Raw genomic sequence first — 17,711 nt, forward strand, 5'->3', positions numbered from 1 at the left:
GCAATCTGCAACGCTCGGACAGTGAAATGAATAGAATTTTTACTGCCGTTTTTATTATTATTTCTGTGCAAAAACAACTCCAAAAACGGGCCATAAGCAGGACATGCAAATATTATTAGTGGCAATGCGATGCGCCCCTCCAGCCAAATGGCAATCAAAGCCGAAATCAGAGATCGTTAGCAGACATTTTGGATTATATTTTTGCATCTTTTTCTATTTTTTTTTTTTTGGTATTTAGTTTTTAGTTCTCTAATATTTCGGAGGTCATTAGCTATGTGACCATGAGATTGAAAAGCAAAAAACTGCAGGAAATGAGAGCACAAAGAACTCAACCGCAAATGCGGCTTAGGGCGCAACTACCATGAATATTTTAGTATTAAGCGAAAATTTGATTACAATGAGACACTCTGTTAATTTGCTATAGGTGTGCAGATGCTTCAAATACTCTCTCGTATTACTAATCAATTTCCAACCACTGTTAACCATCTTTAGTAACCCGAAGGCGCCTTGGAAGGGAACATTTTTGAACTCGCATCTCTTGGAATGGGATCGCTATGATTTGGATTGGCCAGAGTTTAATAAGCGTGCACAGGCCTATCTCAATATTGGTATGTAGAGTTCACTGAACACTCTTAATTTTCAACCACATACCCCTGACTAATTAATCAACTAATTGCTTTCGCATTTGCGCTTTTGACTCTGGCAGGCATTCCGCCGACAGTGGGCTACAAATACCGTCAAATCTACATGAACTTTTGGAACAAAGAGCTGCCGGACGAACTGAATCAAATTGCGGCCATACAGCAGCAGCAGCTGGCCGGAAACGAGGTGATTACGGGTCATATGAGTAAGTACGGGCCGCGTGACAATGGCGCCGAAGATCCGGTGCGTACACTCAAATTGCTGCTTCAGGAGCCGGTGGCAACGGGCAGTGAGCAGCTCGAAACCGCCGCGGAAAACATGTACAATGCTCCGCCTACATTCGGCCATGTTCACAGGCAGCAGCAACAGCAACAGCAGCAGGGCAACGATGGCGTGGCCACGTTTTTGGAGGAGGTGACACCCAGCAGCGACTACGGGGAGGACGGAGCATCATCGTCTCCAGCGACCCCTGGGGAGCCCATAGCCAAATCGGAGACGACGCTGCAGCTGCTCATCGCGCTCATTGCCATTTTCCTTGTGCTTAACGTGGCTATTTATGCCACGTTTCTGGTTAGGCAGCGCCGCAAGCGCAACACGACAATGCAACGCAAGCTAGGCGGCAATATCCTCAGCTATGATGGCGCCAACGATGATGAGCTCAAGCGATGCAGTAAATCGCGCGATGGCGACGAGAGCTACATTCTGGACATTGTGCGCAAATCGAATACCTACGAGGCCATCAAGACGGGCCAGCGCTCGCCTATAAATGGCTATGCCATCCAGCGGCAACTGAGCAGCTCAACGGTGGACACGCATACCAAAGTATGCGAGTGGATGTCTGCCACGCAACATCAGCACTCGGTGCCAAGCAAATCGGGCAGCTTCAATACCACGCCTCCACCGCCAGCGGCAGTACAGTGCGACGGGCGCATCATCATTTGTCAGGACATCGAGGTTGCCGATGCTGCACTGCTGACTCCGCAGCACATGCATGAGACGCAGGAGGGCATGCACTATGAGCTGCTGCTACAGCGCCAGCATTCGGCCCTGACCGAACCATGCGAGGCTTCGCTGCAGCCACAGCATTTTCACTCGCACTCGGATCCTGTGGACATGATTTTAGCAGCGGACGAGCAGGTCACCAGTTTTGTGCACGCCGATGATGTGGACATCAATGTGACCAGTCGGGACGAGACGGCGCTTGTGCTACAACCCCTCAGCGCCGCACAGCAGCTGGAGCTGCTGCGCCAGCGCAACTATCCGAAGGTGTTGCCTACGGCGCAGGATTTGCGCGCTAGCCACAGCTATAAACGCAACTCGCTGCCGCCACAAAACTATGCAACTGCACCGCTGCCCCCGCCGCGCACTATTAGTAGTACATTGGGCCGCCGGCGGCGAGACAGCAGCAACATAACCACATCTCCACTAATGGTGGCTCAGGATTGTGGCGAGGATGAGCCGCGTGAGCCGCCAATCACGCAGAATACGCTGATTGTGGGCCCCATTGTGCCGAAATCTCCGTCGGCATCGCTTAAGAGGATTAAGCCGGCTCCAAGCGGTCTGGACGCACCGCTGAACACGCTAAGCGGCTCATTTCAGTCGTTCGAGTCAGTGCCGCCAGCGCACGAAGCAACACCGCCCCAAGGACAACGCACCGAGTGCGTCTATGCCATAGCGGCTAGCGCCAGCGTAAGCTCCATGTCAGGCAGCAGCTGGGCAGCGCCCAATGGCGATGTTTATGCGCAACCCATGAAGTCAGCATCAAGAACGTCGCTCATACCGCGACCGCTGCAGATGGCAACGGAGACGCCAGCTGTCACACCGCAGGTGTCAACGCCAGCTGCCACAGCCTGCGCCTTGACTTCGGCCGCCGCCTCTGCCTCGCCCAGTCGCATACCGCAACTGCAGCGTCAGGCATCCAGCAAGGAGCTGTCGCCGGCTGACAGCCAACAGACAGCGGATGCCACAACAGCATCAAATTCACGCATAGACTCCACCATCTCGAGTGGCTCATCCGCCTCGACCGCCTCCTGGTGCAACTCGACGACATCCTCATCCTCCTCCTCGACGGGCACGGTACGCACCGAACTGCAGCCGAGTCGCAGCATTGCAACCCATATATAGTCCTGCAATTGACGCCCAGCCGAGCGCCTGCTGTGGCCCGCAATGCAGCTCTTGCCAAATCCGTTGAAGGCTTGTGGCTCGGTATTTGCTGGTGTTTGCGCGAAATTTAATAATACATTCTGGCCAAAAGTTTATCTTTGACTTGACGGTCGCAGGATTGCAGCTGCTCAAGCATGGCACGGGACCTGCGGCAGCTCGTGGTCGCCTTGGTCTGTAGAAGTTTTGCTAACTGCAAGTTTCGCTAAGGCTTTGATTCAAATTAGGGAGAACGAATATCGAAATAACTAATGAAAATTCAATTCGAGTCAAGACGAATTTCCGCAGCAAATGTTGGTCAAAGAAAAAAGAAAAGAAATGCAGTTCTTCATGAAAGAAATGTTTTAATTAGTTAATTAAATTAGAAACGGAAGAAAGTCAAAGAACTAAAGAAAATATTCGAGCTATAAGAGTTTATATTTAAGAAAACCAAATACTTAATATATTAAATATAAATATTTATGATAAAAGAAGATATTGAATATATTAAATATAAAGCTTTATGATTAGAGAAGATATTGAATATATTAAATATAAATCTTTATGATAAAAGAAGATATTGAATATATTAAATATAAATCTTTATGATAAGACAAGATATTGAATATATATTCTGATATTTTGATAATTGAAGAAATTTAAGTTTTAATTTAAGTTTAAATACGTTTTTTTTTAAATCAAAAGATAAAAGAAGTCAAACTTATATAAATGAAACTATTCTATAAATGAGAAGAGAAACGCAACTAAACAAGGTTCAATTGGGCAACAACTTTACTTTTATATTATATGAAAATACCTAACAAGTATTATGAGCGCAAATGTGGGAGCTACTGAGTACTTCATGTGGCATATAGTTAGATATAATATAAATATAATATAATAAGTATAAAGTAAGATACATAATAAGTATACTTTACGCACTAATTAAACAACAAGTAAAGTAAAGTAAAGCACAATTTAAGGACATAATTGTAAGTAACACAAGTTTGGCTTATTTATGTAGGCCAATTACAAACGGAAAAGGAAAAAAGTTTGTCCTTTGCTTGTTACCTGCCCATGAGCATGAACAATGCGCAATTTGATTGGCCCAAATGATTGGCAAACAGAAGCCCGTTCATAAGTAGATGCTGCCAATGCACAGACAACACAGCAACAGAGCTAAACTGTTGACTATGTCAACATTTGAATAGTTGCAAATATTTCAAATATTTTGAGATACTTGGCCGCAGGGACTTCCGTCAAACTCGTCCCCGCAAAATAGTTGCCAAGCAGTTGCCTAAACTCCCTCCTGGCTGCAGCAAGTTTATCGCTTTTATCCCGGGCTTTACTTTTGTTCTCGCTCCGAATTGAGTTATTGTGTCGAGTTCTTCGCTTTTCGCTTGACATTTTATGCAAATTGCTGTCAAGCGACAACTTTGCCCAAAAAGTAAAGAAATTCTGTGGGCTTTTTTCTTCTGGGCGAAAACTTAAAATCCCTGCCATAAACAGGGCGTAGTACAAAAGTTGTAATTAAATTTTGTGCCCAATTGGATTGTTTCGCTTTTCATAAATATATTTATATTTGTTTTGCGCTAATTTTGTTAAGTTCTTCTGTTCTTCATTAGTTGCGACTCACAGGCAGCCAATTAAATGTGTTACACTATATATATATATAAATAGAGTCATTAATTATGCATATATATGTTATATCGTATATATATAGTTGCCTGTGCCTCTAAATTTTCTTTGCAGTGTTTTCTGTGTTGACACAGATTTACACTTCAAAGAGCGACAAACGACGAAATATCCTGTGGCCTCTCATATGACTGACTCGATTTCCATTGGCCTGGCAGTCGCCTCGCTGTGCTAATTTTCCAGAATTTACTGAAATGCTTGGAGCACTTTCCACACTCAATTTGCAACGTACATTTTCTTGATCCATTTGCTTTTTGTGCTTTTGCTTTACTCTTTTGTCTCCTCTTCTTTCATCTTATCCACATGTGGCTCTCATAAGCTTTTGAGTATTTGGGCATTGTTGAGTCTTCTGCATGATGAACTGAATGGAGTCTGAAACATTTAGTTAATTAAATCGAGTCAAGACGATAGCCACAAAAACATGCAGCGTAAACTAAAACATGAAAGATATAGCTCTTGGTGAGAGCTGTTTAGGTCAGCTATAATTGGAAATCTTCCTTATTACTTTATATCTGACATCTATTGACAGCAACTGTGGAACTTCCTGCTTTATTGCAATTTGTTTTGTAAACAAAAAAGAAGATTTAAAATTTATTTGCCTTATTAAAATATTATATGGAAACTAAATACATTGTTATATTATTTTTCTTTATTTTATTTTTCTCAATTTGTTATTTTAATATTTGATATTATATATTATTATTTTTATTTCAAATTGTTTGAAATATTTTAATTGAAGCTTAAATTACGAAAACTACTTCCATTGACCGTCGCGAAGATTCACAAGTAAGACAAAGTCAAAAGTCTAAAAAGAGGAAAAGTTTTTTGAACAAATGGCGGATGATTATAAATTAGAGCTGGCTCGAGAGAAGACTTAAATAAAATTCCCCAGGGTTATTCAAAGAGAGAGAGTTAAATATCTCTAAGATAAATAAACAAATAGCATCCAAAACAAACACAAGTTCATAACTGAAACTTCCTTCAAGCATAAATTCAGTTGAATAACAACAGCCAAGGCTTTTGATTTATGGTAGACAATTTTTTGTGGCTTGCACACGGCATATAAATAAATAATAAATAAATATTTATTGGAGTTTAATATTTAATCGCGTTAAATCAAACTGTCAACAGCCGCAGACGACAAAAAAAATTAACTTAAGTAAAAATTATGCGAAATAAATTTGCATTAATTAAATGAGACAAGGAAGGTAAATAATGATAATTGCATATGCATTGATAAAGCGGCTTAAATTCATCTGGACTAATTAATGCACTTTATAATTAGTATTATAAGATTAATATTACCACGCATAACATATCCATACAAATGTATGCCAACACAGGGTCAACAGCTTCAATTCAATAGCATTCAACAATAAACTGGGTAAACATTCCACAACATGACAGGCGCCAAATCCTTACTTGTAGAACAAAAAACAATCACAAACACACAAATTAAGACTTCCATAAAAAATTGTAAACAAAAGCAAATATGCAAATTATAATGTTTTTCTGTACAATAATGGCTTTTGGTTTATTCATTTATTTATTTTTTCTCCTTTACTTATGATGTGCTGCAATATTGTTTGACTTTTTAATGGAAATTTTCATAATTTAATAGGACAAATCAACAAAGGACATCACTTTAAATAAACATGTGTAAATTATTCAAAAGCCAAACAATTATTATAAGCTGTATTCGTAAATGTTAAATGTGAAAAAGAGCAAAATAATTTAAGCTGAAATAAAAAATAAAAACAAACATATTCTACATTTAACAAAGACATATTTTTACATTTTTTTTCGATTATAGATGATTATTGACGCATTACGTAATTAAATATTCTGAGCTCATTTTGCCAGTAACGCGAGTAAATGCATGATTCTAGCATATTTGAGTCCCATTAAGAGCATTTTAAATTAAACTGAAAAAAGTTGTTTGCCTTGTTTTAACAAAACTAACTAGGTTTACATAATTAAAAAATAAAAAATAAATAGAATTAAATTTTAAAAATAAATGAACATTGTTTTTATAATCTTTGCCGAGTAAATGCAAAAAGTATTAAGCTTAGAAATATTTCTAAACGACTAACATTTTAACTTCAAAATTAAAATTGAAACTATTTAATAAATTTAACTAAAATAAACAATTATGTATTGATATGTTTTATGGCAGAAAAATAGTCGGATTACACCACAGTGCAGCAATTTAATGTATAGCTTTCAGATATAATCCAACTGTTTTCCCATATAACTGAATTTTGCGGTTGATTTTAGGTTGTCTGTGTCCGTATAATTATGCTAAGAGAAACAAATTCAATTGAATTGAGCTAAAATAATAAATTAAATATTTAATTAAATATAATTACCGCGCCATGCTGTTTGGCGAGTGTTGAATAAATTTCCAGCTCATTTTGGTTTTCACCCATCTGTATAATCGTTTATTTGTTTGAGTTGTTCGCTGCGGCTGAAGCTCAATGGGCTGCAAAATTATAACATTAGTTGCAAGTATTATGTATGCAAAGCGTTTTCCAAAATACCAATGGAATAGTAATTAAAGTTCACGTGTAGCATTTGTGAATTTCGTTCAATTTGAAATTCTAAAATTAACAAATCTGAGAAAATGATTTAGCTTAGCTCAAATTTCACACAAAGTTGAAGGGCTAAAGCTGATGCATCTTCTGACAAAGCATAATTTCTTTATGAATATAAATTTATGTATATACATTTATTTTTTTTTGCTATTTTTCGCATTTGGTTCATTTCATGCACTTATTTACTTATTTTTTTCGCTGCTGCATAAAAACTGAGAGAAAAAGGATATAAAAATATCGCATAGGAGCGCAGGAAACTTTATAAAACGTGACTTGGAACTAGAGAAGTGGGGTATCAGGCGCCGCCTGCACATGGCTGTGTGGCATGTGGCAACGTGGCGTCGTCTGCCGGCTGACTGCTTCCGGCATGACTGCACGCGTCTAACTGCCTTCGAGTAGCAATTAACGCCATGATATTGCGGTTCGGCGGCACGTGGCAAGCGCCATTAGTGTGAGTGTGTGTGTGTGTGCCAGGGCGATGCGTTAATATGCTAAATGAGACGCATTGACAGCCACACTAGCACGCATTTTATATCTTGCCATTTTTGTAGAATACTTTACAGCGCTTCGCAGCTTTACGTTCCATTTGCTTATTGCGAACGTAAACTTGGCCCAGACGATGGCAAAACTGTCGCCAACATTGCGCCCCGCTTCCAGCCAAGTTTGTTGCAATTTGCAATTTGGGTCGTTGCAGCCCTTCTCTGCTGCCGCTGTCCTTGCCCCTGTCTCTGCTCCGACCCTTTGGCATTGTGTGTCGCTAATTTGGTGCGCAACGCCTTGGCGGCTCCACGTTCGAGTCTTTTTTTATAATTGCTTGGCAGCAATTGTTTTAAATGCTCGATGAGCGTACACAAATTGCTTGACTATCACCACAGAGGATATTCAGCTGCTGGCTGCAGACTTTTAACCCAGTTAACTGCTGTTACACCATGCAACAAACTTGCATGCGCAATTGATGAAACTGTGCAATAGAGCAAATGTGAACTAGTTTCGAGAAACATTTAATTCTTTTAAATTTTAAGACCAAATTGGATAAAATATTTAGTTTACAGTATTTTGAGTAAGATAATATATATATTTAAATATGCTTAACTTTATTGTAGTTGAATAAACTTTTATATATATTATATATAAATAAATTGAATAGGTATGTAAATCTTTCAGCAGCAACTAGCCAATTATCCTTGTTGATTCTGTAGTTAATTTAATTATGTTTTTCTCTTCTTAGAGCCTTCGATTTGCATAAGCTTACACATGGTGACGCAATTACTTAATATTAACTTTTGTTAGTTTTAGGTTATTAAAGCTTGAAAAATATCGTTTAGATATAAAATTAATTAAAAAACTTCAAAATGCTAGTGCCGAAAGCACTTCCAATTAAACTTAAATTCATTTGTTGACAATTATTAGTTAAATTGACATGAGACAGACAAATTCATATTTATTTTTGTTGTCTAGTGTTGACGTCAATGGTTTCGTGTAGCAATAAGAAATTGCAAATGTTTTTATTATAAACAAAGAATGTAGCAGTGTGTGTGTGCTGAGGCATGTGTGTTGGTTTGAACTTTTCGCCGTTTCAAGTCGAAATCGATGCGCATCAATATTCAATATGTAGCTTTTACTGGCATCAGAAGCTGCTAGCTGTTGGCTGTTTTCCGTCCACGCACCGCAGGATACCCCGCATAGCCACGAAAACAGCAGTAGCAGCAGCAGGAGCACAATCTCAATGCGAATCCTCGATGATTCCGTACGCCAAACGCCAGCTGATGTTTGCTTTACGTAATGGAATTGTGCGGTGAATGGCGCGCGGTGGCGCATTTTCTCCTTGGCCTGGCTCACAACGGGTTCTACTGACTTTTCACTGTGTGGGTGTGTGTTTTCTTTGGCTTGGCGGTTCGCAGGCTTTCAATTGGCTTGCGGCAAGCAACAGCCAGCTGACGGCAGCCAGCAAGCGGCAGGCGGTAGGTGGCAGTTGGCAGGAAGGTTGCGATGCCAGGCATGCGTCAATGTTTCAACATTTGCCAAGCACATTTTCGATGCCGCTTCATTCAATTTATTTTCGACAGAAATTAAATAAAAATACGCATACATTAAACTGCGACACAGTGGCACATTGACATAAGCTGATTATTTTCCCATGTTAAACATAGTGGCCATCAATGCAATCGACAGCTGTTCCGCGTCCTCGACTAATGTGGAACTATTTCCTTCATTTGGGCGCAAATCCGAGTGATGCTTTTGGGGGCTTTCAGGCGCACCAGTGTTGTGTAACAGAGCAAACACGTGCTCGTATTAGCAAGCAACTAAGTGTTGTTATTCCACAGTTTTACACCACAATTACCAATTCCCCAGCTCCTCCGCGACACCTCCTCCACTCCCACTGACTACGTGCCTCAGAGCAACTACGTGTCGAATTCTCAAATATCCCCTCATCACACATAAGTGTAAGACAATCTGTGTGTGTGTATATATTTTGGTAAGTGCGAGCGTATGTGTTATGTGCATGTTTTGGCATCTTTCTATAGCTACCCGCATAGCTCAAAGCCTCCTGCCATCTAAAGTGTGCGTGTCTTTGTTTCCCCAAAAACTTTTGCTTCTTCCACATTTTCTTGCAACGTAATCATATCAGCACCGCATTTTGTCAGCCATCATACTTTACCTACACGCACACACACTTGCATGGGATTTGCAACATGCTTTACATGCTGCCTTTGTGTTTGTGTGCGATCCACTTTTTTGTTGTGCTTAGTCAGTTGCAATATGGCAAGGCTTACGCTTGCCTGAAGGGCCCGTTGCCAGTGCACTCTATGCAGATAGAGATAGGGATTATAAATAGTTGACAAACACGTTGCCAAATTGTTGAAGCACTTTGTCGTGTGAAAAACTAACATAAGCAGCTATTGGAAAATCAAAGCCAGATGCACTTAAAAAGCTACAGTTGGCTTTTATCATACGAAAACAATTTTCATTAAGTCGTTTATATAATAACAAATAATATATGGGTATTTTGTATCAAAAATTTACATTGATGTTTCCTTAAAAATATATGTATTATACAATACCTATAAATGTATGTGTGTATATATACATATATAAATTTCGAGTTTTTATTATATTACTATTTTTTTATTCTATTTTTATTTTTATTTTATTATTTTGTTGCATAGTATATTTCGCGTCACACTCTGCTTGCCACCTTACATACACATAACAGTACTTGAATTACTTTTGCTCTATTTACCTCTTCAACTACTTTACACCTCTTCTGAATCAATAAAGCACACCACGACGTTTTCCCCTTGCACTGAAATCTAGCTATCCTATTTGCACTTTTGCATTCGTATTAATAAACTAACGATCCACTGTGTTCAAAGACGGGCTCCATTCCAGCGGCAGTCGCGCAGTAAACCGTACACATCATTTTGATGTCAATTATTTTGCCGTCAAGAGTTGACATGGCTTTTGTTCGCTGTCCCCTCACCTGCTCGAAACACACACACATGCCAAAAGAAGCACACATATTCAGCCTTTGCTCCGCACATTTGTTGTTCTTGTTGGAAATTCTTTGTCGGATAACTTTGAGGTGGGTTCGGCTTCCATCGAACCTGTCGCTAGAGCTCTCTGGCTGGCGCTGGCTGCCTCGTTATGCTTTTTGGCAGCGCCTGTTCTATGCTTAGGCTTAGGCAAATTGGAAAGGCAAATTGCAGCTAGGTAATTGGCAAAAAAGGAATTTGTCACATTGTTATATCTAATGACTACGAGAGGCAATTAAAAGTAAACGAAATGCAACAAGTTATCTGTTTAAAATATCGAAACAACCTAGCTGGTTTGTGACATTTATGTATTTAATTTACTATTATATTGTGTAAAAATTGTTTGTTTAGGGCTGATGTATTTTACGATACTCTGGAGTACACAGGACAAAGGCGCATTGAATATATTTTAAATTATTCAGCTTAGCTCAACTTTCAGTTCAGGAACCAATAATTATTAAAATTTAATTTATGGATACCTTCATTATGTTAAGCACTTGCTGACAAGAGTCGCTCTAGACATAGATGCTGTGCTGCCATCGCGTTGCAATATTCGCTGCATGGCGTTGCCATCTAGGAGAGGCTATTTTTCACTCACCGCAATTTAGCCATCTGGCAACGCTATCACGCTGTTAGCTTTGCTTTGCTCGAATTTGTACAAAATAAACTTGTAATACAAATCGACTTCCGGCTCCACTGTCAAACAATCAACAGCTACAATAACAGCAGAAAGAAAACGCGCACACCGACGCCGAAGCTGACGCCGACGCCGACGCCGCCGCAATGCCGAAGGAACAGGACTTCCATGTTTTCAGCAAACTGCTCCACCCCAAAAGCAGCGACATTGAAAGCACCAATAACAAGGGCAAGGCTAACAGTAGTGGAGACGGAATCGGCGGAGACAGGAAAAAAACTCGACCCAAAAAGTTGTTCAACGACCCGCGCTTTCAAATACGGCCGCTGCAGCAGGTGGCATCCGCCTGTACGGGCGCCATGATAACCGCCTGCTTTATGACGCCCCTGGACGTAATCAAGACCCGCATGCAGTCGCAGCAATCGCGGTCGAGCAAATGTTTCCTCTATTGCAACGGACTGATGGATCATCTATTTAGCTGTGGCACTTCCTCAACAACTGCGGTTAGTAAAAAGCTGAAACCCCATTTTCGGGGCACCCTGGATGCCCTGTTCAAGATCAGTCGCCGGGAAGGCATGGCCGCTCTGTGGTCGGGTCTGGGGCCCACGCTGGTCTCGGCTCTGCCCTCCACCGTGGTTTACTTCGTGGCGTATGAACAGTTTAAGGCCAAGTACATTGACATCTACCAACGAAACTTCGCGCCACCTCTATCGAATGACCAGTTGCAAGCTCAGTCCCAAGACCAGAAGCTACCTCTGCTGGTGCCTATGCTGTCGGGAGTGACAGCTCGCATTTGCGCCGTCACTTTTGTCAGCCCCATCGAGCTAGTGCGCACGAAAATGCAGTCACAACGGCTCAGCTACGCACAGGTGCTCCAATTCGTGCGCAACATCATTGCCATGCAGGGTATAACGGGCCTGTGGCGTGGTCTGCCACCCACCATCTTGCGGGACGTGCCTTTCTCTGGAATCTACTGGCCTGCTTATGAGTACCTAAAGATCTGCTTTAGTAAGTGTGGCGAGGAGCCCTCATTTGGCTTTAGCTTTGTGGCAGGTGTGTTGGCTGGTTCGGTGGCTGCCCTGGTTACCTGCCCCTTTGACGTGATCAAGACCCATGAACAGATCGAGTTTGGCGAACGCGTTATCTTCACGGACTCGCCTTCCAAAGAACTGAGCAAGCAATCCACCTACAGCCGACTGGCTGGTATCTATCGCCTGTTTGGCATGCGTGGACTGTTCGCGGGGTACGTGCCAAGACTGTGCAAGGTTGCGCCTGCCTGTGCCATCATGATATCCACCTTTGAGTACAGCAAACTATATTTTTTCCATTACAATGTGCATCAGCACAATAAACAGCTATTGTTGCACAATCCCAATGCAAAGCTAGTCAAGGAGGATGATATCGAATAGTAAATGCCAATGGTTCAAATGTAATTTTCTTGAACTTTTATAACACAAAAATCTACAACCCTATGTACATATATTTTATGTTAAATTATTAAAACTCGGTTTAATTAGCCAAAGGAAAATCAATTTATTACATATAGAAAGCCGTGCATATAAATATGTATGTAGCGCAGAGCCTGCGGCACATGTTTAAGGCAATGCGAAAACTTGCGTTGACTTCTGTTGATTTAATTTAACATTTACACAAGTCGACACTTGAAAGGATGTAAAGGAAATGAAATTGATGGGAAATGAATTAAATATGCGCTGGCAACACTTCCCTTTCCGCACAGCCAACATAATATCCGTGGCAATACTTGAGGTTTTCAATACTCAGTAAACTGCAGAATAACTCGAGATGGTTTTTTGAATATTTAAAAAAATATTTTTTTGATAAATATTTGTTATTATATTGTATATTATTATAAATATTATTTCTTTATATTTATTTTAAATTGAAAAGTTTCATTTAAGACCATGTCAGCCACTCGCTTCAATATTACTTTATACTTACAGGATCAACCGTGAGCTTATTTGATTGAGAGACCAAGCGATGGCTTCATATGAGTCTACTTTGATTTATTACACGGCATTTTCCAGTCGTATACTGCCGCCACAGCATATCTACATCGACCTGCTGCCTGTAAAAATGCGTCTCATAAGGATATGACAGCATGACAGAGTTGACATATAAGAGGCAGAGAGTTTACACTCAATATACATTTTATTTAAGGAGAGAAAGAAATTTCCAAATGAAAAAGCAGAGCAGATATATATTTTTAATGGATTTAAGTAAAGCGTACGTTTAATTTAACAGAATTAAATATTTATGCCTTCATTCACTTTTATCCTGAATTAAATGCAAGAAGCAAGTTTAATTTCGGGCCTTTCCTCTTATCGCTAGCATTTTCTTTGGCTGCTGGGAAATGCTGTCAAGGCTTTCTCAATAGCATTGCCCATTTCAATTCCTGTTACTTGAGCAATAATCGAATTGCTTGGCTGCACTCCATACCAGTTCCTTGGTCACGTTCATGATTCAAAAAAAAAAAAAAAATAGAAATAAATTAAAAAAAAATGAGAAAATCGTAGGAAAAGCCGAAAGCGGCTGCTATCGAATTGTGCCAAATCCAAATAATACACACAGAAGTCCAATGAAGCAGGCCCCCATGGCCAAATTACTTTCCCAACTGTAGGTCATATAAATCACAAAAATGTATCTAAAACTATGCAATTAAGAAGTCTGTGGGAGAGCATGGTGGAGAATGGTGGGGCCTAGGGGGTAATGTAATTGCATTTTCTCAAAAGAGCGAAAATAATTTTAAAAATATCTACTTTCAGCGCCAGTATACAACACAAACAAAAAATGCAGCATAGTTTTAACCCAACCGAATATTTGTTAAGCGTTTATTTTCCAAGCAAAATTTACAAAGCCTGCCCCAGAGATGTGCTGCATGGTTTGGGTGTGTGTACAAAAAGCATATTTCTGTTTGTGTTGACCGCAATTTGGCAAAGTAGCCAAAAATAAAAAAAGATGAGAGCAGAGAGCAAAATTCTTGTCAGACAGTGATGGGCACAAAACTGTGATTTCCAGGGAAAGTGAAAGCAACTCCTAGTAATGGTAAAAATATATGCGTTATGCATGAATATAGAAATTGACATCGAGTTATGGGAAACAATATCTGTGTTAAGGTCGTAAATGTATTTTTTTCTCAGATGCCTATAAATTTTAAACTTCAAAAATTTATAAAAAAAAACTAACAGTTTAAATATAAAGGAAAACATTTAATATTGTTTCAATTATTAAATATTATTTTCAATAATTTCAAGCTTAAAACCGCAAGGCTTTATCTGCTTTTAAAAATTTTTTATTAACATATTTTGATACTTCAATCTGAGAGGTAAAAATATATTTCATTAACATATAAACTTCATTTGAATAATTTTGTCGTAATTCAAAATTAATAATGTTTATGGGTTCGTAAGAAATGAGTTAACCTTTTAAAAATATATAATTTTGAATTCAAAAATTGAAATCACATTTATATATATATATATATTTTGCATTGGAACTATTTCTTTTTGAGTTAATATTTTTCCGTTCTAACATGCAGTAAAAAGGTGCTACCCCTCGTTTCACACACAGCTCCAACTTGTCCATCTCCAACCGAAGCAAAAAGTAAGGAACATACATATACATATATAAATATATATATATATATACATATATATATATATATATATATATATGTGTGTGTATATTCTGAGGGGCAACTGGTAAAATGGCATTTAACGTTCAAGTTTTCTTTGTTAAACGAAAATTGGCAATAAAGCGCATTAAAAATATGCTTTCACTTAAATAATTGAAATTATATTAAAGTGAATTTCGTGCCCTGCGTAAGCCAATTTGTTACTTCAGCATGCAGCCCTTGGTTCTACCTCTTTCCACTCACAACAACCCCCATCATTGGCAACCCCACAGCTTATACAACCTATATATAAATATATAAATATATATATATATATATATTTATATATATATCTTTTTTTGTTCTCATTGCCAATTGCTTTGCTGGTCTTGGGGCGTGGCCGTAGTCCATATATTCAGTCGGGCTGTTGCTTGTTGTTTTTTGCCGCTCAAAAATATTTGCGCTAGCATCGGAAAAAACGTTGTTGATGGTCTGCCCAATCGGGAAATTGTTGTTCTTCTGCAGCAGCTGCGGCAGCAATCGTTCAACATTTACCAGGAAATTGGGTACGTTGGCTGAGCTTTCATAGAGTTCCATTTTGGCTAGTTGTGCTTGGTATTTGCATTTAATTTTTGTATTTAAAATATTCCAACACGCACGGGCACATCCACTTTATTTATGGCCTCTAGCTTGTCTGTTTGCCCGGCAAAAACAGTGACAGCACGTGGGCGTGGCAGTCCGTTTGGCCTCTCAATGACTGCCTGAGAATCGATTTCGGGCTTGAGCCATAAAAATGATTTAAGCTGATTAAATAGGCATTGAGTAGGCACTTCGGCATTAGCTCCCAGTTGCCAGCTAATGAGCTCTTTGAATTAATTAAAGATTTAATGCTTTTAATTGGCTGCTCAAATTGAAAACTGTATCAAAAACTATTTGCTTAATTGTTTAATTTTATGCAAAGTTAAGCAAAGCTTCTGCAACAAAAGCCTTGAAAAGTATTTCGCTCTAGTTTTACCAAATAAGTGTTTTTTTTTAGATTTTTTCCGTTGACTTTCTTTTTAAGCCAACGCCAAAAGAAAGCAGTTTTCCCCATGACCTTGTCAAGAAGCGAGCGTTTAATTAATTTCTAAAGCTTAGGTATATAAATGGCAGCCACTGCTCAAACAAAAACACAAGTTCAAAGATGAAAGATTAAAGAAGGAAGAGCTCAAAGATACCCTATAAATATAATAATTGACTTTTATCTTAAAATCAGAAATTCTGAATGAATTGAATTCAATGTGAAGTTTAAACTTACTATTAATTATTTATTATTTATAAATTAATATACTCCAGTTTTTAATTAATTTTAAGTCTCTGTTTTACAGATAGAGTAATCAACAATAAGACCATCAGTCATTATTATTATGTTAAAAAGCAACAATATAATTCCCTATTGTCTACACACTGTATGGCTCCAGGGTAAAAATAAAAAATAGCAGAAAATAAAGCAGAGCAGCGCAAGTGCCTCAAGTCTATTAAAAAATGCTATTAATTTTTCACAGCCTAGAAAACTGTTGATGTCTTTAAAAGGCGGGCAACGCAAATTTTTAATTAGCGCAGCCTTTTCGCAATCGCAATTTTTGCGTTGTCCACGCCCAGACGTCCGTTATCCTTTTTGTGCTGTTTGCTCTCAGGTGCTTGGGCTTTTTTTAATTAAAAAGGGGAAAAACCAAAGTAATATTTCAAGGAAAAAATATTTGCGTGCTCGCAGCAGCAATGCAAATTCCAAGGCTACGCACAAACGGCTACTCAATATCCTGTGCAAGTATCCTTTAGGCCACTGCTGGTGCACAGTTCTAGATTATGCGAGGTGCTTGTAAATGAGACTTAAGCGGATCTTTGAAATTATGAAACTCAGTTTATTTTGATTTAAATTGTATTGCGGCTCATTTGCAGCACTGTGAAATGCAGCCATTCGCACGCATTTTCAGCGCAATTTGCCTGCAATTTTCTTCAGTATTTCCATTTTCCAGTTTTCCTTTCTCCATTTATTTTCGTGCTCTCTGGTCTATGTGGCATTTGGGTTGGTTTGTTTTGCTCTTTACCAACTAAATTATTAAAGCGATAATGGCCCATAAAACTCATAAATTTGCGAGCCCGCGAACTGCAAAATGGAGGCTGCTAAAAGGTGGGCACCTTTCAGAGCTGGCCTGCCATTAAGCGCTTGGCTATTTATAAAGCCTAATTGATCTCGAATATTATTCCCGGCTGTGGAATTACCTTTTTCATGTTTCATCTAACACAAATACTTGGCAATTATCTGCGTAATTTGCTGAGCACTTTCTTTCCTTAATTATACATTGTATGCTAATCGGTTTTCTTAAACTTTTCATTTAATCTGTGTTTTTTTTTTTTTGGTTTTGCATGTCATGAGCAAAAGCAAGCTAAATTTGTCGTTTAATCCATAATGAACAATGTTTTGCAATCTTTGAAAGATTTTGCTGAGCTTTGCCCCATTTGCTATGTATACGATACTCATGAATAATTCATGGGAAACTTTATAGACACTGAAGGAGATGAGGAAAGGTGCAAATGCTCTTAGATGGAAATACGTTTCTATGAAACATTTTTCTATACAAATATACTAGATAAATACTGTCGTACATAGCTTTTAATTAAATATAGTACCTTTACAGTGTACCTCAAAGCACACTTTAAAATACAAGTTGAGCTCTCGTCTCGCCCTAACTAGCCTGCATGCAAGTCTTTGTTAAGTCAAATAAATTTTATTATGCAGAGTCAAAGTGAAGAAATAAAGCTTTAAATCATGTTAGAAAAATAATTAACTTTATGAATATAAA

The 17,711-nt window shown here is 38.9% G+C and overlaps 2 protein-coding genes across 7 annotated transcripts in view; both read left to right on the forward strand.

Moving 5' to 3' along the window:
* LOC111602760 (neuroligin-4, X-linked) overlaps positions 1-3,167 on the forward strand; it is a 42,287-nt gene extending 39,120 nt beyond the window's left edge. For all 6 annotated transcript variants that reach the window (XM_030225879.1, XM_030225880.1, XM_030225883.1 and 3 more), the window contains exons 11-12: positions 493-608; positions 707-3,167. In XM_030225879.1, the coding sequence (XP_030081739.1) occupies positions 493-608; positions 707-2,766 (2,176 nt within the window). In that variant the 3' untranslated portion in view covers positions 2,767-3,167. The remainder of the gene's footprint in view (positions 1-492; positions 609-706) is intronic.
* Positions 3,168-10,951: 7,784 nt separating this feature from the next.
* On the forward strand, positions 10,952-12,730 carry LOC111602682 (solute carrier family 25 member 40). The gene has a single exon (XM_023319902.1). It carries the CDS (start codon positions 11,387-11,389, stop codon positions 12,644-12,646), a length of 1,260 nt encoding a protein of 419 aa, XP_023175670.1. The 5' UTR covers positions 10,952-11,386; the 3' UTR covers positions 12,647-12,730.
* The last annotated feature ends 4,981 nt before the right edge of the window (positions 12,731-17,711 follow it).

This window comes from Drosophila hydei, unplaced genomic scaffold, assembly GCF_003285905.1.
Source record: "Drosophila hydei strain 15085-1641.00,03,60 unplaced genomic scaffold, DhydRS2 tig00008147-arrow-arrow-pilon, whole genome shotgun sequence".
Taxonomy (NCBI): Eukaryota; Metazoa; Arthropoda; class Insecta; order Diptera; family Drosophilidae; genus Drosophila; species Drosophila hydei.

What these genes read in the sequence shown, in the direction of transcription:
- LOC111602682 (XM_023319902.1), top strand. Translation starts at nt 11,387, where the DNA reads ATGCCGAAGGAACAGGACTTCCATGTTTTCAGCAAACTGCTCCACCCC.